Genomic DNA, 25,917 nt, shown 5'->3' on the forward strand with positions numbered 1-25,917 from the left:
GAAATTAGTGTGAGAAAGGGCTAACAAGGCTGCCATTGTATTTTGTGTGTATGTCGTTTGTTAATTCAATTAACAGCATTTTTTGTTTTCGAATTTCGAATCAGTCAGCAGAAGAGGAACGGGACAGCTCTATACACGATAGTGAAGAGAGGCAGGAGAAAAAAAAAATAACATCGTTGTTATATCTTCCAATTAAAAAAGATAAAGAGACAGAAAAAAAAAATATAACGAACCACAAGTTCGAAAATAGTCGAGTTAAATTGGGGGCTAAATCACACAGCTACCTAGTTCCTTTTTTAATGCAAACTCGTTTTTGATTGCCTCGTGTAGTGTCAGCTCTCAAAACTCTTTTAAGCTTCTTTTTTTGTTTAGAACAGCTGAAAAATTATTTTCCTTTTTTTTTGTCTGTGTTTTGTTTGTTTAAACATTAAAAAAGGAGGCGGTGGGCAAAGGAGGGTCAACATCGAAGAATATGTATGTTTAAAGAAAAAAAACGTTATCTGTGCGGATTTGGCAATCACTTGAGGACATTTTTCCGTTTTTCTTTTTTAATATGCGCGCGCGACGGTCTTCAAGGGACGATGAAAAGGGGAATAAGCGACAAACTTTTTCTTTCTTCAGGCTGCATGATTTTGCTGAATGTAGAGATGGGGGGGAGTAGAGGTAAAGAGGGGCAGTTGATTGTGAATTTTTCTTTTCTTAGCCTTTTTTGTGTGTTTTTTGTTGTAGCTGCATATTTTTATTACAAGAGCATGCACATCTTGCGTCGTTTGCGTGCTTGACGTTGGTCCTTGCTGGACGTGAGTGGCCGCTCAAGAGCCTGGAAACGGCGAATGAGCCGAACCAACTCATGGAAGGCCAGGTCCACGTTCATTCTCAATTTGGCCGAACATTCCAGGTATGGTACTTTGAGCTGCCGGGCGAGAGAATGGCCCTCATCGGATGAGACCTTATGAAAAACATGACGGAATTCAAGTGTGTGTGCGTGTGGGTGGGTGGGAAAAAAACCAGATTGTATGATATACCATTCTTTGGTGTTGGAGATCCGCTTTGTTGGCCACCATCAACATGGGGAATTCATCACGATCCTTGACTCTTAGAATCTGCCTATGGAGACGAGGCAATTCATCAAAGGAAGAACGATCAGCTACTGAGTAGACGAGCAGGAAACCTTCACCGGAACGCATATATTGTTCCCTCATGGCGCTAAATTCTTCTTGACCAGCAGTGTCCAAAACTGTACAACGAAAAATAAAAGGAATTAGTCAGGTGTTGATAATTTTTGACAAGTTACGAAAAACTGAAAACTCACTGTCTAATTTGGCAACAACATCATCAATGACACACTGTTTGGTGTAGGAATCTTCAATAGTAGGATCGTAGTCTGTCACAAAGTAACTCTGAAAGAAAAACAAAAGGCCAAGTTGTTACCATATATGGTCAGGCAACAGGTATTTTGACTAGCACAATCTCTTTAAAAAAGAAAAATTTCAAGACAGGTTTCTCTCGATGCTAGAAAAACTGGGCAAAACAAAAAGGGGTGGCCACACCAAAACAGTGGGAGAGATTGTGTGCATCTGTGATATCGGTCCACAGAAAACTTGAGAGTGTACACTAAAAACTGGCCAGCAATGGCTGATGTGTGGGAGCCAAAAACTAGCCAGAAAACCACTAGATCCAAAGGTCAAAATGACAGATAAATCCAAGGCCAGAAATACGTCAGCTGAGTAAATGCTGCAAAAAAGCAATTTAGAAATAACTGCGAGTTGTTACCTGAATAAACTGGATAGTGATGGCAGATTTTCCAACACCTCCCCCGCCCACAACGACGATTTTGTACGTTTGTGCAACACTACTGCGATCACCCGGCTTCGACATGATGACAGGCGTCCAGCAAAGGGGGGTCTACAAGTTGCTGGGAATCTCAACTCAACTTTGGTTCAATCACAATGTTAAGTAATATTTCTCAACCCGAAATAATCGGCCAAAAAACAAAAACAATCAACTGATGTGTCTGGGTATCAAGGGAGGGAGGGATCACACTCGTTGAGTGGCTTGGGCTAGTAGAGCTGCTGATCTGTACGTCTAGTTCGTCTAATGTTGTTTCCAAACCCCAAGATGGCGGCCACGCGCATTCAGCCTCCGGGCTTGTTTTCTGTCGACGTCCGTGTCCAAACCGACGCATTCCCCCCTTCTTTTTTGTTTTTAAAAACTTATAAATAACTTTTTTTTTAAACAAGAAAAGGGCGGCCATTTGTTTTTGGAAGAACTTTTCCTCTTCACACTCCAATTCCGTTTTTCTCGACGACGTCAAAAAGGCACATCCCGCCCAGGGAAATCTTCTTCTTTAACATCTTTTGCTGGTGGGCAACTTGCCAGCCAAAACGAACATGTCAAAAGGCTGTCGCTTCTCTTTCAGTTGCTCATTCGACCTCTTGTTTTTCTTCAAAACATCTACAACGCCCTTCTCTCTCTTTTGGTTTTATTTTAGCACTTTTCTCAGAAAAAAAGTCAAAATTCCAGCAGCACATTTGTTTTTGTATTTGACGTTTGACAGTTGCGGGAGAAAATTTATTCATTTCTTGGGATGGAGGGGCCGTGTCCAATGTAAATAAAACCATAAATCGTTCGTTTTTTTGGATTAATGGGTCAGGATAGATGTGTGTGTAACGAGTAAAGTGGTTTCGTGTGTCTCTCCTGATGCTGGTGGGTGGAGTTAATTGATTTGTTGGCTAGTGGGGGATGTTCTTCTTTTTAGTGACTATTTTTTCTAGGCTTCGTCTGACGTCTGTGTAGTTCGTGAGTGAATTATTAGATGCGGTGCGGTCCCTTGAGGTTTGTGCAATCATCGTTTATTGGCTCCCACCACCATCCCCTTTTTTTCACCGTGTCGCATAAAGAACTTAATCGGACAGGCTATTTATTTACCGGAAGCACAAGCTGGGGTGGGCTAATGCGATTTGTGCATGGGCGTTTCCATACCAAAATTGGAAAATTCAACAAACAAGAAACAAAAATAAATCTATTTAACCCGGGCACAGATTTCATATATATATCCAATCACTGCCGTGTTTGATCCCAATATGTAATCCCGGTCAATCCTTAATAATACAAAAACCCGAAAAACCCAAATTTTATGCATCTCATATATTGGGTTTTCCAACTCAAAACAAAAATACAAAAATGGCACGTGTATAGACTTTGACAGGCTAATGTTCTCCGGGTGACTAACATTGGCAATAAGGAAAAAAAGGAAATCTCTCTATACCTGAGAATCAATATACATTAAATCAAGTTAGTTTAGTGAGCTGTGTGTCTGTGAAACGAAACTATATTTATCAGTCAGACATTTTTCCCATTAGGATGGGAAGGGGGACTGCGGCGTGATCTAATTATCTTTTTAGCTTCCCCAGACGGCCGTGAATCTTATCGGAATGTTGGTATGCTCAACGTGGAGATGTCTATCTCTGCGTAGCTCACGGCATTCTACCGATAAGAAAAACAAAAAAAAAATAAATGACTTTCATTCCACAGTTGATCGCACTATTCACAGTCCCCGAGATCAATCTCTGCCGTGTGTAATTCCATCACCATGAACAAAACCAACTAAAACCTTTTCTTTCTTTTATGTCATTTCCCCTTGGGGGGTGCCATTCAACTTCGGTCTAATTTCGTTCAACTCGCATGTCTTTATACTCGACAACAAATTGGCCCCTTTTCCTATTTAAGAAAAAAAGTTTTGACAATATTAAAAGATGGCTAATAAAAATAAAAACGGCCATTTCGTCAATATGGCACTCCCGCTGGGGACCTGGGGTTGCGGTTATAATGAAGAAAGTTTTGTTTGTGTTTTCCGTCGTATACTTTTTTACGAATTTCTTCCGTTCGGGAGGGGTTGTTTCTTTTTTGGCGGGAGGATTAAACGAGAGTAGACCAACACCCTCCCGATATTGGCCTGCGCGTGACAAACGAGTGCCGAGATTTTGGACCCCACAAACGTCAAAGTCAACTCGAACCTTTTTTTTCGTGAATAACCGCCTGAGTCTCCCGACTAGATTCATAGACGACCGCAGCTTTTTCTCAATTCAATTTACGGAGGATTTTCTTAGTACTATAGACGCGCGGTGGGGTGTGAATTATATTATTTTGGTTGTTACGTAAATACCTGTTGCTGCGCACAGGAAATCTGGTCCACCACCCCCTCCACTCGGGAAAATCTCACCCCGCCCCCTTTCGTGTAGGTACCTTAGAGCAGACGGCGGCGGAGTAGCGGAAGATTATAAAAAGGAAGTTGAACCGTTCCGGTTAGTTGAGTTGAGATCATCCAGGTGTGCCGACAACAACATCATCTATACACCAACTGAAATTCCAAAACTTTTAAGAAAAATCTTAAACAGCCACACAACATGCGGATCGCCATCTTTCACTCCTTGGTCCTTGTCGTGATTTACTTGGCCTACAGCGACGCTGGTATTTATTGATTCAATTCTTCTCCTATAGTTGAATTCGATAGCCATTAAAATATTTTGTTTCTTATTCAAATTGTTCTTTTTTAAAATACCTTCAGCACCACCGCAGATCCTCAAGTCGCAGTCGCTGATTCCTTTCCCGCGGGTGGGCCGATCGCGATCCTCGTTCATCGCCAACGCCGTCGGAAGTGCCAGGAGCGGCGGAGCGGGAAATCCCATGATGATGGGCTCCGGAGGCAACGCCAACGTCAAGAGCCCCAACAACTGGATGATGGTGGGTTTTTTAAAAGAGCTTGAATGAATTGAATTAATTGCGGTCCAGTTTCAATCGTCAAAAAAAGTTGATGTTTCTCTACTACGCACAAAAAAAGAATAACGCAGACATCAAACGACACTTGATCCCGTTCCCGAGGGTCGGCAAACGCCAGAATCTCATCCCGTTTCCCAGGGTGGGACGGGCCGGATATTACCAGCCTGGATTCTTCCCCAGCACCGACGACGAGGAAAGCCAGGCCAGCATCCAGCAGCAATTCGCCCTGTCGTCCGAAGAGTCCCAGGCCTCCGCTCCGTCATCTTTCCTCCTGTCCGGCAGCGATATTTTAGGTAACAAATCACGTAATAATTGAGCAGACGACGTTCGCGTGCTCACAATTGTACCTCTCTCGTCCCGGTAGGCGCTTTGAATAATGGGCGATCCAATAGCGACGAGAGGACCGCCGTATTCATCCCGCGTCGATGGATGACCAACAGCCAAGAATCGGAGGAATAATAAAAGAGTTACGTACACACAGTCACTTTCTATTTATAAACACATACAGGTCACCTCTGCTGTATGGGCTTATATCTGACTAAAACTCATTTCAAAATATCCTATACGATGCATTCCACAGCAGCTGATCTCTAAATGTTATATCCAAAAATCAAAGTGTGTTAACAATTCTTTTAGTCTCTGTCTCAAAATATCTGCTATAACCCTTAGTCAATGGTTGCGTCACCCCTTGGTAATGGGGGTCGAAAGAAAAGAGATATATTTCCTCCTATCGCCATCTCCAATCAAAATTTTACGCAGTCTGAAAAAAGGGCTACAAAAACAAACAAAATAACATATTTATTTTGACAATTGTATCGTGAACCAAAAATTAAACCCCACCCACCAAAAAAAGAATTGTCGGAGAACGGTAGAAACATTTTTTAATTTTTAAAATTTGAATATACTGTTGTGAGCAAGAAACAGTTGTGTGTAATTTCAATGTTATCTATGGGGGAAAGGTTATATAATTTCGATATTTATTTGATCTGCAGTGTCAACACTCATTGGCTCAGCTCTGCTGTTGTAAGAAAATAAAATTTGAAGCTTATTGAAAACTCCAAAAAATGTGTAATACAAAAGAATCTAAATTATTCCATTTGTACTCGGTCGTTTTTTAATGTTAAAAGAGTTTTAGGTATATTTAATTGGCGACGTAAGAAAACAAATTAAATTTTCAGCATCTTGTCTTGGAATTGGACAAAAGTAAATTAGAGAATTTAAAAATAATAGTCTTTTAATGGATATAAAAGGAAAACAAGGGAAATCTGTTTGATGAGTGTCATGGGAACCAGAAAAACAGAGCAAGTGACGTGCGGTTCGTGCTTGTCTTTTGTGGGTTGCACGTCTAAATAAATGAAAAGATTCGATGCATATTCATTGGTTTCGTCATCATCCTCTGGCCTTCGGGAAAATTCCAAACTATCCAATTTGGCGTCGGAAAAAACTCTATTTTCGCCCACGAATTCGTTGGAATGAAAAGAAGAAATAAGAGGAAACGCCACCACGCAACCAAACAGGTGCGTATGTGAACTTTGTAAAATAATCATAACTCATCCACGAATAGGTACACCGTCTCGAATTGTCTCTCCATTGGATCAATGTCTAGACAACAGCACATCAGCGGATTCGGAATGAGCAGGAGGATATAGTTTTCATGACTTGACAATAACCTCAATTAGATTCCAACTTTAGTTTCTCGTTGGATTCACAGAAAAGCCAATCGAGAGACGGTATAGCCGAAGGACAATTGATATATCTGTTTCAATTTGAACTGATGTAGCAATTATTTTGACATGTCCCAATATCTATATGGTGTACGAATAAATTATCATGGTCTCTAAAAATTTTTAAATCAATACGTACAGAGTACTGAATTACAGACTGGTGCCAAACTAGCCACCAGAAGTTACACAATAGACTTCTTCTAGGGCAACGCGAATAACAAGCATACTGTTTTAATTATATATAAAAGGACAAATAAAAATTTCGGCTTGGTTTTCAGTCCAAGTTCATTTCCCCACCGCTTACCCGGTAATGACAAACTGTGACAAACAATATACCTAAATTATTATCTGTCGCTAGACTGACTGATGATCGTCGAGAAAAATGTATTCGAAAATTCGTCAGATATAACCTATTACCTCTTATTAACGGAAATGGTCATGAGTGATGGTGAATGAATGATTCACAAAATAAAAGGCGAGAATGAACTGAGCAAAATTGTTTCAATGCTGAGCTAATTATTGCCGTACAGTTTTTCTGACGGGACCAAGGTGCGGGTCTAATTAAAATATGGCGAACACAAATTGCTGATAGAATAAATGTTTTCTTGTGCACCTTTAAGACCGTCTCTTAAAAATCCATCTGTTTTAAAATCATAAAAATATGCCGGAAGTCAAACTGGATTTTTGCTTAATATGTCGTCATTTGAGCACGTTTAAACTGATAGCTCAAATTTACCCACTTACTCTAAAAATTACAAGTTAAACGATAGAAAGGGATATTTTAAAATGAGCATAAGTAAATCACTACCACGCCTCTAGGGTTTATCACTTCATAGACTTAAACATATTTCTATCGATTGAGAGACTTTCTAAAGAAAATGGGACAACTTCAACGGTATCAATTATCTGGTGCGCACTGTGCGCTCCATGACTAATTTTACGGGAACGAAGATTGAATTGAATTCAATAATTAATTCACGAGCATAATTTCTCTTTCCTATAGGTGACACATTCAGTCCCGCGTTTTGTTGCTAGAAGAGGTTTCGTCTAAACCCTCGCGTGATTCGGCGTGTGCATCGCATAATTTACGTGAACGCGGAAATGAGTCGTTGTGTTCTGGTTTCGCTCACTAAATTCTCGATTCTTTTCTGAGTCAATTTTGTCGTGTTACTCAATATTTGCAAGCGTCATATATCCACACAAGCAAACGTGATAATACTGTGATAATCACAATAGTGCCGCCTATATTATAATTTCGAAATAGATTTCGAGCTGTGTTCTTAAAGCTATATATAGACGACAGGCGATCAGCTGTTGTCACAAGTCCAAAGCGTTATTAACATTCATTACGTCACCGTTGGCTACCATCAATAATACGGTAATACAAATCAAGTGTAATCGCTAAGAATGAATCACTTTGTTAACCTAACGCCGTTCCCTATTTTCCAAATCGCACAACATGCCTAGAAATAATTCGAGATTGTCTAATAATGTCTTCCATCAGGAAGTGATGCAAGGGGATGAGTCATCCGCTGGGATCGCAAGTGCTTCGGCAGTTGGATCGTCGGCAGTTGTATCGTTGCCAACGGATGAGATGCCACCTTTGGGCGAGAAAGAACCCGATGCGAGACACGGTAACCGATTTCAATCAAAACTTTTAATGTTGTTCTGCATCCGCGCAATCAACGCGGAATACAAATTCTATTTGGGCACGGAACTTCCTGACCAAGGCAACAAGTTCGACGATTTGATTTTCAAATTTAAAAAAGATGGAGAATGGCGGTATCAATACTTGCAAGCCAAGAGTCGACTGAAGGAAAAAAGCGAAAAAATAACAGCAAAAGATTTATTCGCTGTACCAAAGAAAGGGAGAAAAATCGACCTAGATTTCAGCCTACCAAAATATTTTCGTTCTTATTGCGAAATAACAAGAAGAGGAGACAAGATTGGCAGTTGCATCATTTGCACAAATATTGACTTCGAAAATAAAGAAAGTCTTAAGGAAAAAGGAATTGAAGTCAAGGAAGTGCAACTTAATGATAAAATTTTACAATTCGCAAAAATATCGGATGGAAAAACCCCAACTCGATGCAAAATAGAAATTAAAAATAAAGAAAAATCTGACATATTGAAGGAAGAGACCACCTCTAAAATTCTAGCGAAAATGCTGTGGGAAACTAAAGATATAAATTTAAATCCAACATCTGAATTAATCCGCAATTACCATATTGCTTTGGTCAATGAAAACGTAATCGACCCTAAGACAAAAAAATTTCGCGAAGATTTCATTAATGGACCTGATGGACTCACTGAAGGTGCCAAGGAATTGCGTAAAAATCTTCTGCGATTTGATAAAAACTTCGAAAACTTGAATAAATTGACTGTCAGTTCTGATAAAACTTTCGGCAAAACGAAACTGGAGCCCAAAGAATTTAATTATGATCTACCCGTTGCTGTTAAGGACGAGGAAATTCAAGGCTTTTTGGATAAGCTCATCTTCGCAGTCAACACGCCCAACGAAGACGAATTGGATGACGTACTCAAAAGTGAAGTGGGGAAATATTTCACCCTGGAAAGTACCGATCTTCAGTCAGCCTTTGTCATGAACGAAATGGTCAACTGGTTCAAAAGAGAACACAATATTTGGCTATCATCGGAGGATGCAAAGGAATTATTTTTAAACAAAACGCACAAAATAATGGAGTCGATTCGTGTCAATGCGATTTCAATCGACTATCAGGACCAGTTAAGAAAAGACGTGATGGGATTAGAATTTAATAAAAATTCGATTGAATTTATGACTGAAAAATTGAAACGGTTATTCAAAGACACTTCCAGTTCAGTTATAACTATTGGATCAGATTCGCCGCAACACACGGCTGTCAAATTCATTGCTGCCATCAAAACGCTTCCCGATTTCAAATGTGACGACAGTTTCCTGGTGACGCCATCGAAGCGTCTAAATGACGAAGTGGAAGCTAAAAAGTTTAAACACTGTTTGGAATTAAAGGAGGATTCTCACAATCTACTCGTCGTCGTTTGTGACGGAGAAACATCGGCTCAAAATTATGAAAAATATGCCAGTCTAATCCCGGATGGACGGTCAGATGATAAAATAAATAAAGTGGTTATCATATGTGCGGATAAGTCTGCCATGATAACCGATGAAATCAACTACACTGATCTAACTGATGAATTCAAGCAAAAACTCCTGTCTCAAAAAGTTTCTTTCCAGCTCAAAAAAGATCTGAGACAACATGAAATCGAAGATAATAAAATGACCGTGAGAAAATTGATTGGTGACATTCCGGAAGAGGTAATCGATATCAATTCCATAAAGGAGTTGACGCAATTAGGAAGGGAATTAATTATACCTTCATTCGATGACACAACTCATTTTGATGAGCAAATGTACATCAAGCGAAAGTTGAAATTTCCAATCTGCGATAAGTTTGAGGATGAAATAGCGAAGCGACTTCACTGCAAGGTAAACCAACTGCAGGGGGAGTGTAAGATTCGACCGGATGGCCACATCGAATGGCTCGTTGAAGACAAACGCAAAAAAGAAATATGGGATAAAATTCTAGATGTCACAAATCAATCGTCTTCATCAGGTGAAATTCGCCAATCTTCATTAAATGAAATTCATGAAGATGATGATGAAGATTATGATCGTTTAATCCCCTTGAAGGAGCATGGGAAAGAAAAGTCAATTGTCATCATATCCGGAGTAGCCGGAACCGGAAAATCTACTCTCCTCTCTCACTTCTATAAAGAAATTAAAACGAAGAAACCAGATTACTGGGTTATCAAAATGAATTTAGTCGATCGATCTGAAGCAATAATGAAATGGTATGATGGAAAACAAACTAACACAGACGATATTTTTATCAATTACCTTAGTGAAATGGGTAACAAAGATTCATTTACCATTTCATTGTTAAGGCATCGATTGGAGAAGGGTGACAGAATTGCCATCATGTTGGATGGGTTCGACGAAATAGACGCCAAGTGTCAAAGGTGCGCAATTCAATTGATGAAAGCCATTAGTAAGAATAAATCGATTCAACTTTATGTCACAACTCGACCTCATTCGGTGGACGATTTGCAAAATAAATTATTTCAGTTTTCCTACACTTTGGAGAACTTCGATAAGGACGATCAGATAAAATATCTGACCGAGTATTGGGAGACAAAATTAGACACGGAAGAAGACATTCAAGACAAGTCAATTATCCGGAAGTTTGCTGCATCACTCACCGACCGAGTGTCGCAAACTTTGAGAGATCAAGAAAGATCTTTTATTGGAATCCCGTTGCAATGTCGAATCCTTGCCGAATGCTTCCAGCAAGAGCTCCACACAATAATAAAACGAAACAGTTGCAAATATGGGTCGGTGCAAACTGATTTTGAAAATCAGTTATTTGCCAATGTTAATTTTGATCTCAATAGTTTGTACGAACGTTTGATGAAGACTAAGCGCCGAGTCTTTCGAGAAGAAAAAGTCAAAGCTCCAGTTCCCAATCAGATCACAGATTATGCCATTGATTCCTTAATAGAAAAAATTGAATCACACCTGACAAAATTGGCCATTGAAACTCTTGTGACAGACAAGAAGAGTTCCGATATTTTGTGGCCACCTCAGTTATCGTATCATCAGCTCAAAACTGACAAGATGAAAGAGGAAAACATGATAACTGAATTTGGCGTCAAATTTGGTTTGATAATGTACAAAGACGAGGCCATAAAGACGCAATTTTTGCACCGGACATTCGCCGAATATTTATTGGCTAAATATTTGTACAGGGGCATAGCTGTTAATCACTGTGAAAACAATTATCTTCTAGATAACGAACCGGTACGTGATTTGATTATCAGTAAAATTCTAGGGGAAGATAACTACGATGGAGTACGAATGTTTATCGATTCCATGTTGAAGGAGACGGTTAACAGTACAGCTTGGCGTGTAATTAGTGAAGGCAAACACATTTTGCCCAGTCAATTACAAAATTTTAGCATTGACCTGGCACTTTTTATGCGTCATATTTGGAAACCAGTAGCACAGGATACGTATTATACGTATTGTTTTACTAATATTTTAGGTAATACCGTTTACGAAAGAAACGAGAATTTGTTTGATTTCTTATGCGACTGCCTGGAAATAGTGCTGGACAAAAATGGAGTTCGACAAGTTTTTAGGTTTGCATTCAAAAATTCATTTCGATTCGAATCTTTCTATTTTGTAAATAGTGGACTTTTTCAGCGGTTTACTAAATACTATGACGATCCCGATTACATAGAACTTAATTGCATAACGCAAGAAATGTTGTTTGGCAGGATGTCTGATCCGTGTACATTGGAACTCGCATTGGAGAGTTATCATAATATTTGGAACACGAAAGAAGCGAAACAAGTGGTCAAAATTCTACTGGACTTGATAGAACAGAACCGAACAGTTTTCATGAAGGAAGTGATACCTCCTGGCACGATTACGTCTGAAAAGGGAGATCGAATGTTCAAATTGCTCCATTTCTTCACTTTTAACGAATACTACGACAGCATATTTGACCAATTCTTTCGTCTTCTATCATCGATGTGTTTGGATGACTGCAACTTTACAAAACTCCTGCAGTATACGCTAAGGATGCGCGATGCAAATAACAACAATTGGGCGTATCTTTTAAACAGCGGGATAGGAAAGACGCTGATTATTTTACGCGACCTCGGACGAAATAAGGTGATAGAAGGTTTATCCCATTTGACACTCGTCTGTGATAAGACATTCTTTGAAACATTCTACCAGCCTTGTCAACCAAAAGAAGAAGAGAACCCTTCCGACTTGCAATTGCTGTTGAAAAATAGAGATTCGAGCCGAATGACTCTTCTGCATCGAGCGGCTTTTTACGGTGACGCGCAAACTGTGGATGACATTTTAGAAACGATTTACAGCAATTTTTCCTCTGGCCAGCATCCGGACACCAATAGACTTTTAGTCAAATCTGCAGTGGTGGACATTATGTTGGCTTCTACCAATGAAAGTTTCACGCCCTTCTACGTGGCGGCCGCCTGCGATCACAAGGAAATCTGCCTCAAAATATTGTCCTTCTTGAAAAAAATCCTTGGGGCTGACCATAAGGAAGACTTGACCTGTTATGGATTTGTATATATCGCCATTTGGGATGCGATTCTGTTCAAAAATCTACAAATGTTTCAAGTCATTTTAGAAGCTGTCAAAGAGGCCTGGGGACGAAATTCCTTATTAGTTTTGTTGAGCACAGACAACTATGAAGTTAGTTATCACAATAGTCTTCCATTATACGTTTCAAGTACCTTGACCAAAAAATTCAATAAAGATCTGTTGAAAACGAAAGTCAAGGTTCTCCTCCAGAATGACAGCGAAAAAGGATACGAAGATTTGAACGATTTGGTGTTAACCTCAAATGACAGAGAATTTAAAAAAACCCTTGAGGACTTGGAGGATGAAACTTTACAGGGAATGTTGACAGCAAAGGGACTGGAAAATTGGATGCAATGTTTCTTTGACAAATTTGGCATTAATTTGGCATTCCATTTACTATCCAGAAATCTTCTTGCCAGGTTTACAAGAAACCAACGATCGCAGTTTGTCGACGCTATCACTTCACCCTCACTAAACATTCATTCGTTTTATCGAAAATTAGAAATTAGTTATTGGGCAAAATGGTGCGTCGGAGACGAATATATTCATGATTTTGACGACCTGGATTGCGATTGCCTTGACAAACTGCTGAAAATAATTGCGGAAAATCAAGATAACGAAACGACTGACATCCAAAAGCTTCTGTTCAGCGATGATGGGAAAGACATCACAAGAGCTTTACTGTGTCGAAACAGAAAAATCGTCTCTATCATGTTCAATCATCTGTCAGAGATGGAGAAACTTCAGATCACAAAAGATATCAAGAGAAATGTTCCCGAAATAATTGACGAGATATCGCATTATTTACGGACTAATGATGAAAATAAATTTCGGAGAGAACTAATTTTCCGCTATTGGGTGAACATTTTGCCATTTTACGACGACGGAGATGAAGGGAATCAACAATTTGAAAATCTGGTTGACACACTCTTATCATTGCGTACCGAAAAACTTAGGAAGGGGTGGTATAAAGGTTTCGAACAATTTGTCGAGGAAGGTGAATTGCAGTACAGTTTTTGGAGTCGATATCTCGACAGCTATGACGATAGAGACGATAATAAAATTGAAATGGTGGGCCAGTTTTTGAAATGCGTGTCGGAGAAACTAGGAAACGAGGCTGTCAAAAAAGTAGTGCTTCACGAGGACTGTATGGGTATCGTTTTACTCGGAGCCGAATTACAAGAAAATAAACAATTGGCGAATGTTATGTTAACCCATTTAAGCGACCACGATCGTGATTGTGTTGTTCTTCTCATCAGCACGAATTGCCCATTTAATTCCAGACGACGTTATTATTTGAAATCTGTATCTGATTTCGATATGCCTTATCAGATTTCCTCGCAGATTTCGACTGGCTGGAAATTTGAAGCGAAGAAGTTCAACGAAGTTGTGGCGCTTTCGCAGCTACAAACTATTTATGAAAATGTACGCACCCGAGTTAATAGATCAAGCGTTTCATAACCCCCAAAGCTATTTCAAAAAAATTTGTTTGTTCCATTTTTTCACATCCTTTTACCTAATTATTTCCATTACAAATGCCGACAAATGCCGATGATTTTGATCTTGATCCCATTCTACATGAGAAAAAGTGTAGCATATGGGCTGGGCTATTTATCCGCTCATTCTATGATTGCAACACGGACGACATCTCAAAAATGGACAAATTCATGAAATGCCTGTCAGAGAAACTGGAATCAAATGCCGTTAAAGAATTGGTGCTCCATAATGACGGCGAAAAGACCCGTCATATTTTATCCTGCACTGAGAGGAGACGAGAAGATGATGGAGAAGATGCTCAAGTATTTGACCGTTAAAGATCGAAAACAAGTTCAGCGCCAAATCGATCAGTTCTTGAACAAAACTTAGTTACAAGACAGACGTTTCCCCATGATTACTGGAACGTAATAAAATGACGAGACTAACTAAGTTGGTATGTGTTTTTGCCTATTGAATTTTGATAACAGATGTTTTCATTTGTCCTTTTGGTGATAAAACGCCCTACAGTCAAACGACTATGAATAATCCCGAATAATCCTGGAATAATCTAATCTTGAAAGCGCATTTTCATGTGCAACATTTGTTTGAACGCCTTGCTAATACACTATCAAATATCCGCTAGATGCAGCTGTGTTACTTACCTAACTGGCAACTGACCAAACTCATTCAGCGTAAAATACTAGAAACACGAACCAGTATGTAAGAAGAAAATGAATGGGAACCCGAGCCGTAGCAATAGCAAGCTTGGGAAAATTGAGCATATTTATGAGCCTTTAATCAAGCAATGCGAGCTATGCAAACAGCGACAAACAGTTGCATAGAACCACAGGTTCAGATCGCGCGTGTTTCTGCACAAACAATAAGAACAGACTATTCGTGGGTTCAGTTAAGGGATAGCTTTATTTACGACCTCAACTATTCCCTATTTCCCAAGTTGAAAAGTAAAAGATGACTAAAAAAAAAGACAGAACTATTCCTAATGAGATTGCAGTTATGTTTTTTTTTTGTGGCTCTTAATGTTTGGATAACTTTTGTCTAAACCATACTGCCCCAAACGAACGAGAAAAAAATTATAAAAAAGGTTTTTCGTTTGCAAGAAGAGGTCACCGAAATAAAAGGAAAATAATTCAAATTTTTCCTACCTTTTAACCTGGGAAATACAGCCAGGCAACCCCAAGTTCTCCAGCTGCAGAACAGATGAACACGCCATTACACGGGATAGGGTAAAGGGGTCCTCGTGAATACACCCACATTCACATGGGCGTACACGAGGAAAGAGAGGGGATTTACCGATTTAAAGGAGGGGAAGAAAGATGAATCGCCCGACGTCGATGAATCTTCCAATGAAACAGGACGATGTTTATCTAAATTTTAAAAAGATATAATAAATGTTATGCACAATATTATAGAAAAGTTGAAATTGAGATGTTGGGTATACATAAATTCATTTTTCAGCCACTGCACATACACCTATGCAAAACATGCTAATTAAAATACACTACCGAATGAATAGTACTATGAAATTAATATTATCTGGTATCTTTGAAGATGGGACTGTTGCTAATGACAAGTTGATACCAGCACAAAGAGAAACTTGCATTTGTTGTTCTTGTTGATGATGGCTGGCTCAGGATTCAAATCTGCACAAAGAAGAATAAGGTAAACATGAACTTGACTGTAAACAGAAGTGCTAATTAGGAAGCAAATTATTGTAGTTAACCTTTTTTCTTAGTTTTTCATTAACCTGTTCAATAGCAGCACTTATATTTATGATGATGGAAGGAATGGAAGAGTTGGGGAGACTCAGACACGACACGACGATCACATTTTTGTAATTTAATTTGTTGTTCTATTTTTCGTGTAAGAATGCACCGTTGCCAAATTTAAATTCTATCCCCTCTCAAGTCTCAGCCTTCCCGCTAATTTTAAAACAAAAATGTTGCATCCATAGACAAGAAGAGACTCGGTAAAAATTATAGGCCTAGATTATTAAATAGGAGAAGACCTCAGTTGTTGCCTTGTTCCCCTTTTTCCTTTTATTATAACAATTTTAAAGGCATAGGGAACACACGCTATACAAGAACACCAGCCAAAATTATCTTTATCCAAAATAATGCGATACTATGGTTCCTCATTTTACAAGTATCTGTTTATAGAACCGTAGGAAATAAATTGATTTTGCAATGGTAACAAACGTACGAAATCGAAAGTTAATAATAATAATGGGCAAGTGGGATGTCTCCCTAATAAGCAACCCCGGCGCGGATGACCGCATTGGCCGCAAATCATTCTCAATTAGCAGCCGTGACCATCTTTCTAATTAACAAGCTTTAAAACAAAAATTGGGAAGGAAAACTTCGATACTACTGAGCGATTAGTGCAAATATAGAAGGAACGAGATTGTGGCCGGTTATTTAAACTTCCATCACGAACGCTAGATGTCGTGAGTTTACACACAATGACACAACGCTAAATGCGGGACAACACGGCTACACCGCTACACAGAACTCGTGAAAAAAACCGAGTTGGGCGGGGGAGCTTTGGCCCGCTTCTTCTATTCTTCTGTTCTTTACTTCTTTTCCATTATAGAGGCTCGCATTTGACAGGAACAACAACGCAACGCCAGAGCAGTCTCACTTTGTTTTGTTCAAACACAACAGATACACACAATTTACAACGCGTACAATTCAGTGATAGTTTAGTTTTTAGTGTTTAGCTGACGTGGTGTGTTATTTCGGATTGTCGGTTACTTCTAGAGTCCAGAAAACTAAACTGAAAGTCATTCTTCAATAAGTAGGTCAGTTAATAAAATGGCTGAAGAGCGAGACTCTGCTGATGCAACAATTGCTCCTCTACAGGGTGAGGTTGAGGCTCTCCCCCTCGGGACATTGGTACCGCCAAAAGTAACAAACGCCAACAGACCGATTCACGGCAGTTTGTTTCAGTTTAAATTGACAGAAATTGCCCTGATACGAGGCATAGGCGCTGGGTTCCCATTCCATTTGGGCACGGAAATTCAAGAGTTTGGGAAATTCGACGACTTGGTTTTCAAGTATCAAGTGACGACAGGCGATCAAAGTCAACAGTGGCGCTACAAATTTGTACAGGCCAAGCACAAGTTGGACGAAGGCAACTGTAAAATAACTTCACAAGAGCTTCGTTCGAGAGACAATGGCAATTTCAGCATCGCCAAATATTTCAAGTCTTATCGCAACGATATCATTAACGAGAGCGAGGGCCGTTGCCCGGAAGCAATCGACGACGTTGTCATCTGCACCAATATCAATTTTAACGAAATTGATTTAAATAGAAATGGAATCGAGTTGGTGCCTCACAGCGATCCGTCGGATAACATTTTATCGTTTGAAAAATTGCCCGGAGGCAAAGTTCCACTTCGCTACAAACTGAAAAACACGGAAGTGGTGCGTGAAATATTAAAAGAAAATTGCCCAATATTTCACCTGGCCAAGAAATTGATGGAAAGCAAAACGGGTGACAACCGTTTCGATTTAACTCACGAAATATTCCAGAAATATCTCCCGGCTTTACTTCACGAAAATGTCATCCATTTGCAAAGTAAATCATTCCACTTTAATTTCATTTACGGCACCAATTTGTCCCGCAGCGCCAACGAATTGCGCCAAATTCTCAGAGATTTTTCACAGAGAAATCACTGGGAAAGAGACTGGCGAAAATTTACATTTCACAGGAAATTCTGGCCGACAACTTTGGGACCGCAGTTATTGCCTAAACCTAATTACGTCACGGATAGAGAAATCGACAGTTTCTTGGACAAGTTCGTCTTTGCTGTCAACACTCCGAATGAGGTCGAATTGGATACAATAATGAAAAGGGAGCTGGGCAATTATTACAATTTGCTGGTCAGCGATATACAGTCGAATATCTTTTTCAACAAAATGCTAGACTGGTTCAAGAACCCGGAATCGCGATGGATGACATCCGACGAAGGGCTTCATATGCTCGAAGAAGGTAGAAACAAAATCGACCTGATGCGATCTGAAATTACAATCAGTTATCAAAATCCTATCAATAAAATGGTGGAATTCAAAGAAGAAGTGATTGAAGACACGGCGGAAAAGCTGAAACCTTTTCTAACTTCAAACAGCGATGAGAAAATGAATTACATTTCAACAGACTGGCCGGATTTCACGGCTGTCAAAGTCATTTCGGCAATCAAAACGCTTGCCGATTACAAGTGCAGGGACAGCTACTTAATGGTTTCATCAAAATGTTTCGAAAATCTCGACGAAAGGGAACAATTAACCAAGACTTTTGCCAACGAAAATGCCCACCATCTTTTAATAGTCGTCTGTACTGAGGAAAAATTCAATTTCGACCGATACGCTGATTTTATTCCAGCCAATAAAGAAAAAAAGAAAATGCTACTGATTGTCAAAAGAGGAATCAACTTGGATAACTTACACCTCCTCATTCACGATGACGCCATCAGCTACGGGCAATTGCGTGAAAAATCAAAGGAAGCTTTACTCTCAAAGAAAGTTTCGTTTCAAGGCCAAGATTTACCAGTCCGGGATTTAATTGGATCTGCCAATCACGAAAATGTTTTACATTTTTCTTCCATGCGAGAAATATTGAGTGAAAAGAAAATTGTCGTCCCTTCTTCCGATTCGATCCGCGGTGAGAAAAATATTTACATCAAAAGGCATTTGACATTGCCGTTCCGATTGGACGAGAAATTTATGGATAAACTTTCAAAAGAATTAAATTGCCCCGCGAGCGAACTTCAGAAACAGTTGAGAGTTGGTAAAGAGGGCAACATCGACTGGATAACCGAGGACCAGCAAAAGAAATCTGAGATTTGGAATAAAATGAGACAACTGTCGGCGACTAACGGGAAACAGTCGACTGCTTCCCCATCACCTGTCATTTCAGATGATGAGCTTATTTTTTATCCTAATGCTAATGAAAAAGCCGTTATTATATCTGGCGTGGCTGGAACTGGTAAAACAACAATTTTGTCTTATTTCTACCGAGAAATCAAAAAGGCTAAAGCCGATCACTGGGTCATCAGAATAAATTTGACAGACAACTTTAAAGCTCTTTCGGAATTCAGTGCCAACGTGACTAGCCTATCCAACGCCATCAACTTTTTCACGGATAATTTACCGGCCATCGTCAACAACAGTTGGTTCGCACGGTCGCTCCTGAGGCACCGGTTAGAAACGAGCGATAGGATTGTTTTGATGTTGGACGGATTTGACGAAATCGGTGGCGAACTCCAAGAGAAAGTCATTCTATTGTTGAACATTATTCAGACTAAACTAGCTCGACTTTATATCACAACCCGAAACTATTTCAACGAGAAACTCGAAAATCAACTCTTCCAATTCGCCTACACTTTGGAGAATTTCAACAAACGCCACCAGGCCGACTATCTCAACGATTATTGGATATCGAACATGAAGAAACTAATAACAGACGGACAAGAATTGTCGACTCAAGATCAAGATTTAACCCGAACATTTGCGGCATCGTTGGTTAATCGAGCGACGGAAACGCTGGACGGCGAAGAAATCTCCATCATTGGAATACCTTTGCAATGCCGGATCGTTGCCGAATGCTTCCAGTCGGAACTGCAGCAAATCATCCAGAACAAACGAGACGGAATAGTTGAAGAGGAGAATCAAATATTAGCCGACCAGAAATTCGATTTGCTAAGCATGTACCGACGTCTAATGGAAACAAAACGTCAAGTCTTTCGCGGAGAAAAGGCTAACAATGCTTCAGCTTCCAACCAAATCGTGGACTACGCCGTTGAATGCTTGATTAAGAAAATCGAATCTCACTTGAATCAATTGGCCATCGAAACCATGTTTAGAGATCCGGAAAAAGTCAATCTTTTATCTCCAGAACTGTTGCCTTATCAGACAAAGCTCGAAAAGGTTGGCGACGAAAAGTTCGTTATCGAATTGGGCCTGAAATTCGGCCTCACTTTGCAGAGCGACGAAAACATGGAGGTGCAATTTTGGCACCGATCCTTCGCCGAGTATTTAGTGGCTAAATATTTTTACGAAGGATTCCTTCTGGAAGACGAAAGCCACAATGGAATATTAGACAAGGAACCGGTCCGTGATTTGGTATTCCAAGTGATGAGCGAACGCGAGCACGACCACTACGACGGCATCAAAGTCTTTTTCGACTCCATGTTAAAGGAACTCGTCCAAGACGATGACAACTGGCGTGAAATAGTCGACCGACGATTAATCAATCGACTGCCGGAGAGGCTAAAACAATACGCGAATTTCACAATCAATCACCACAATTGCAGGCCTTTGGGAGACGCAATCTACCGTCAACACACCAACATATTCAATTTCATTTGCGACTGTTTCGACGTCATGTTCGATTCGACAAAAGTGCGCCAAATTCTAAACTCTGTGCTGGATTACACCAACCCTAGAACCTTCGCCGATGGTATCTGGAAAGGTTATTATTCAAAGAGGAGCACTGCATTGGCCAGCTTTTACGACCAAAAGTATCAGGTGTTTCAGCGATACATCAGCTACTACATGGATCACGCCGAGCGGGACGTCGTGAAACATATTTTGGAAGACATGCTATACTCACCCATCTACATGAGGAATGACGTTTTAGATGAAACGTGCCCCGAGTGGTTGCAAGAAAACAAATTCAAAGTGATGAAACTCATTTTGGATTTTCTAGTCAAACACCAAGCGACTTTGAAACCAATTATGAGGGCCTCGACGAGAGATTACGAAAAGCCCGAAGACGTGCTCTACTTCCTGATATTCAAAGAATGCTATCACAGCCAACTCGAGCAGTGGATAGAGCTCTTTGAGTTCGTGTATCCGGAAGAAAACGCGTTCGTCAAACTCTTCAAGGATACAGTCAGCATTATCCGGCGTCAGTTCGACGAGATCGATTTGGATAGGCAATGGGTGGAAGGTCGAATAGGAAATGCATTAAAGATATTACGAGATACCGGCCGGAATAAAGTGCTGGAAGAAATAGCCCGACTAGTACTCGTAAGGGAACCTCAAGCCTTTCGACAATGTTATGGGCATTTCTTGGAAAAGGACGAAATGGAAATCATGGAAATTACACCGGCAACTATTCACCTGCTGTTGGTTAAAGATCCTTACGGGATGACTCGTCTTCATCGGGCAGTTTTCTACGAGGACACGGAAACTGTCGATCGCCTTTTAGACTGTCTCGGCCAAAGTTTATCGCCAGTTACAGCCAGCGCTGAAGTGAACAGCATGGCCGAGGAAGTCATGAATAATGTTATGCTACTAGACGACGAGGGATTCACGCCATTCTACGTCGCTGTCGCATACCTTCACGAAGAATTATGCATTAAAATTCTCGCCTTTTTCAAAAACGTTTTGACCACCGATCAGTTACGAAAATGCCTGACTGCTGAAAAGATGAGATTAGTTTACGGAGTATTATGGGATGCGGTAAAATTCCACAAAATTCAAATGTTTACAACGATTTTGACTAGTGTCAAGCACGTTTTGGGGCAGAACTATCTTTTGGAAATGTTATCGTCGAAAATCGCCTATAAATGTGGCAGCAAGACAGTGTTCAAAGCATGCAGAGAGAAGGTTTTATTCAAAGCGATGACAGACATTGTTCTGAAGGACGACGACAATGGATTCCAGCAATTAAACGACCTGTTTTTCAAAGACGGCATTTCTATTCTTTCGCTGGAATACGTCGACGAGGAAACATTCAAGCAAATGCTAGCAGTGATCGGATCTGATAACTGGTGTCTGAAACTACTTCGCCACGATATCTGCACTGCATTTTATTTACTGTCATCACCACCCTGCGAACTTGTTGGCCAATTTCAACAAGATCAGCTGTTGAATTTGTTGAAATTGATTACCACGTCAAAGTGTACCCAACGGAGAATCCAACAGAGTTATTGGAACCGACTGCTGCTCAACGTGAAATGGTGGAAACCTGATTTCGAGAAACCCACGGATGATTGGACATTAATGGAAGTGCTGACCCACTTTTTAAATCACACCTTTGGAAAAGTTCAAGAAAATGACATCATTCAGCTGTTTTTCGACGATAAAGGGATCGAGCTTGTCACCCGATCCCTGTTGCAGTACGGCAAAAACAGTCTCACCAACGGAATCTTTAAACATTTGACGGAAGAAATTCGCAAGTACAAGGATATAAAACGTCATTTAATGGGCAAAATGCCTAAAATAATACGAGACGTCATGAAACCCATTATTCATTTTTTGATCGACGACAATTTGGAATGGAGTCGGATAAAGGTATTAGATTTTGTCATGGGTCACGCAGAGTTGACAACTGCCAACGGCGATTGCTCCGAATTATCTACATTAATTAATACCATTTTGGTTAAATACAACAACAACGTAATAAAGAAAGCGAGCATTTGGGGTGAGTATTTTCGGCACTTTGATGATGAACAAAGAATAGGAAACCCAACGTACCGCTTGAAAATGTGGACGGACAACGTTAAAGAAAGGTCGGCAAGAGTTTGCGCATTCTTGAAATGCGTGTCTGAAAAGCTCGGAAGCTCCAAAGTAAAAGAATTGCTGACTCACACTCACGGCAGAGATACATATGTCATATCATATGTATCAACTTCGATCATTTCTTTGGTGAACCTGAAGGGTCACAACAGTTTTGTAGAAGCAATGCTGACACACCTGAACGAAGAAGATCGTATTCAGGTTCGTCTTCTTCTCGTCAGAGACCAAACTGATGCTCAGGTACACTCTGCAAGTAGTGATGAACTAGCTGTTGAGAGCAACGACGATTCATCAGATTGATACTCATTTAATCTGTGTTGGATTTCCATATTTCGCTCTCGAAATAGTCAGCCTGCTGGAATTCCCCTATTTGAATGGATGACCGGAAGAGCTTTCGACTATGACCGGAACACTACGGATGGCAGTCTCAAGACCCAAATCAAATCAGATGATGATCAACAATAATTTTAAATTGCCATTCCTTGCCGTTAACTTCAGCAGCTATGAACTGAGGATCTGAAACTTCCAGCTTTCGAATGAAAATAAATTGTTTCGTACCTAACTGGGTCACGTTACATTCGGATATTTGAAAAATTCAATTGGCCTCTCCTTTCAACGATAAAAAAATAATCTGTTGAGCGTTCCTACTTTACAAGCGTAAAGGTACAAAAAAGAAAAGATTTTGGTATGCAGTAAGAGCAAAAAGCCCAACAAAACAATCCAAGAAATTGTCAAATTGAACGTTATCGGCAACCATCATAACATTATGGACGATGGAGCGGAATTGAAACAAACGAGACCCACAAACGTTATTCTTTCCCTAAATATCGGCACCCACATTTCACTGTGTGGACGCCAATTTTTTAAATCGATAAACGATTTTAAAATCAACAGGAAATATTGGACAAACAAGTAACCTGGCTTTGACAACTTCGACCTGCAGAGTAAACACTCAATAAGAAGCAAGCTCAAGATGTCTGTGTGACATTAACAGACGACGGGAGCAACACTGTGAAATATTTTTCAAAGTTTGAAGAAACTGGTGCATTATCAGCGATATTTTCTATAGACTTATTATCGACCCCCCCACCCAAAAAAACATTTATAAATAAATGAGCTAGGGTACCTTTAACTTAAGACAGACCACAGCAAATAGCAAAAAAATGGTGGTAGAGTAAACTGGCTCCTACCTTGAAGCCTGGGGAATATCGCCAGGCATCTCCAATTCTCCTTAGGCTTCATCTGGGGATTCAAGGAGGGGGAGATGAAAGAATTCGACCAACATCAATGGGTCTCATTAATCCCATTAAAGAGTGAACTATTCACCTGCATAACAATAAAAGAAAATATTTCAAAATGAGATTAAACATGCAAATAGGTATATTATTTACAGCAGGAAAGCTGACATCGTGCATGAGAGAACTTAAAATACCTGCGATTTACTACAGCTCTCCAACCATGCCAATTATACAAACATCTAACCAATGCATCAATCAGTAATACGAAATACATACCAAATAGAGGAAGCTGAAAAACTACTGCTAACGATGCCAGGCTGGATGAACAATGGCTAAACTTGGTAGATGTTCTCAATGATGGCTCAGGCGGTCAGGCCTCAAATCTGCAAAAAAGAGAGAAAGAGGGATAAAATTAGCTTAAACTGAGGACAAATTAAAAGGACAGTGCTAAATGAATTTGATAACATAATGAGTGCTGAACAAGATTAACAAATAAGATTACGAAATTTGGGATTATGTGAATTATTTTGCTTGTCCTCATGACCAACTTACTTTTAACTTACAATGGAAAAATTATTTATCCCCTAAGCTGAATCTGTAGCTTATTTCTCAAAATTATCAAAACGTGGCACTTATCAATCTCTGATGAGATGTGCGTGATCACGCGACCAGACACTTTTGTCTTTTGGTCTGCTGTGTGCTTTTCGTGCCGCCATTAACAGCATTGTCAGATAAATGTTGCATAATTTTTGAACATTTTTTAAAATTCGAAATCGCCAAAGATTTTTGAAATACTGCTCTGCCTCGATGAAATACTTCCCTTGTCTTGATTGATTAAACAGCATTTAATAAATTTGGTGCACGAGGGGCACCTTGAATAGATGAACCGTGGGCGACGTATGAAGTGGCAACCAATTTGCCGTTTGGGTTGATGTAACTCCACGAGCCGACCATGTTACCGTAAGCGTCAACATAATTGACGGCAGACTGGCCAGGGTAGGCGTAACCGAAACTAGCCCTACCCAACTCGTCCTGGGCCTGCCACATTTGCGTGTTGACTGCTCCTTGTTGGGAAACGGGAGGATTGAAGGGTAGCATGGGATTTGACCCCGGGTAGCTGGAGTACTGACTCTGAGCCAGGGTGTTGGCCACAGCCAACAACACCAACCTGCAAACAATCTGACAATTCAAAAAATGTCAACATTAAGACGAGAATATGTGTATAAGAATATTAATTCAATTGAATTAAATGGGTACTAGTAACTTGGGCCCGGTCGAGACCGGGGAACTTAGGTCTAGCTTAAATTTGAACTCATTTGCTTTTCACCTTTTTTTAAAGAACGTAAGGGAACGTGAGTGTCGAACGTAAAGAACAAAAACGATGAATGCAACTTTCACTAATGAAATGATCAGCAATTTTCACTTGTGTTCCTAATTTCTATAGTAAACATAAAAGTAGTCCCGTTGACCACCTGCCCTGTTAATTTTTCTCGTGAAATCTGCCCCTGCCCAGTCAATAGATATTTTGGTCTTGCGTGGAGGCTTTTCTTCAAATATAATCTTTTTTGGCAACGTCCGTTTCTTCATAGGTAGTTGCCTTGTGATAGCAATTCGTATTACTTAACCATGTAATTTGATTGCGACTAATTAATTTCCTATGATTATTTCCCAGGTTGTTAAGCAAAATGGGTAAATTATAAGTATGGATCATTTACTGCTAAATTGATAAATTCTCATGGGCCGTTGCCCATCTGCCCGTGCCAATGTTATCGTAGAAATCTGCCCCTTCCCAGACAAAAGAAATTTTTTTCATGCGTAGTGACAGGCTCTTCTATTGTTGTGATTTCGATAATTATTTTTTTTCTGCCTGGTGCCTGCCGATTGTAATTCAGTTGATTTTTTTTTATAAGACAGATATGTCCGTTTACCATCTACCCGCCAATTTTTCTCGTTGAAAAATCTGCCCGTGCCAAGTCAAC

The 25,917-nt window shown here is 40.0% G+C and overlaps 3 protein-coding genes and 1 long non-coding RNA gene across 5 annotated transcripts; 2 read left to right on the forward strand and 2 right to left on the reverse strand.

The window, feature by feature from the left end:
• Positions 1–4: 4 nt before the first annotated feature.
• On the reverse strand, positions 5–2,347 carry LOC124204690 (ras-like protein 2). The gene is made up of 4 exons (XM_046601809.1): positions 1,774–2,347; positions 1,313–1,400; positions 1,026–1,237; positions 5–949 (listed from the first exon to the last, which is right to left on the reverse strand). The coding sequence occupies exons 1-4, from the start codon at positions 1,876–1,878 to the stop codon at positions 743–745; spliced, it is 612 nt and encodes a 203-aa protein (XP_046457765.1). The 5' UTR covers positions 1,879–2,347; the 3' UTR covers positions 5–742.
• Positions 2,348–3,377: 1,030 nt separating this feature from the next.
• On the forward strand, positions 3,378–5,870 carry LOC124204691. 2 transcript variants are annotated; one of them, XM_046601810.1, is made up of 4 exons: positions 3,378–4,470; positions 4,568–4,743; positions 4,811–5,072; positions 5,144–5,870. In XM_046601810.1, exons 1-4 carry the CDS (start codon positions 4,407–4,409, stop codon positions 5,236–5,238), a joined length of 597 nt encoding a protein of 198 aa, XP_046457766.1. In that variant the 5' UTR covers positions 3,378–4,406; the 3' UTR covers positions 5,239–5,870. The 2 variants fall into 2 exon arrangements, with proteins under 2 accessions (XP_046457766.1, XP_046457767.1); XM_046601811.1 differs by having other exon boundaries at positions 3,863–4,470; positions 4,841–5,072.
• A 1,709-nt stretch (positions 5,871–7,579) lies between these two features.
• Positions 7,580–14,804, forward strand: LOC124204693. The gene is made up of 2 exons (XM_046601812.1): positions 7,580–7,881; positions 8,008–14,804. The coding sequence occupies exon 2, from the start codon at positions 8,014–8,016 to the stop codon at positions 14,140–14,142; it is 6,129 nt and encodes a 2,042-aa protein (XP_046457768.1). The 5' UTR covers positions 7,580–7,881; positions 8,008–8,013; the 3' UTR covers positions 14,143–14,804.
• A 903-nt stretch (positions 14,805–15,707) lies between these two features.
• LOC124204694 lies at positions 15,708–24,638 on the reverse strand. Its single transcript, XR_006879041.1, has 4 exons — positions 24,491–24,638; positions 24,215–24,321; positions 23,891–24,026; positions 15,708–15,818 (listed from the first exon to the last, which is right to left on the reverse strand). It is a non-coding gene; the product is annotated as an uncharacterized LOC124204694 (long non-coding RNA).
• Between the last annotated feature and the right edge of the window lie 1,279 nt (positions 24,639–25,917).

Source organism: Daphnia pulex, chromosome 10, assembly GCF_021134715.1.
Source record: "Daphnia pulex isolate KAP4 chromosome 10, ASM2113471v1".
In the NCBI taxonomy this organism is placed as follows: Eukaryota; Metazoa; Arthropoda; class Branchiopoda; order Diplostraca; family Daphniidae; genus Daphnia; species Daphnia pulex.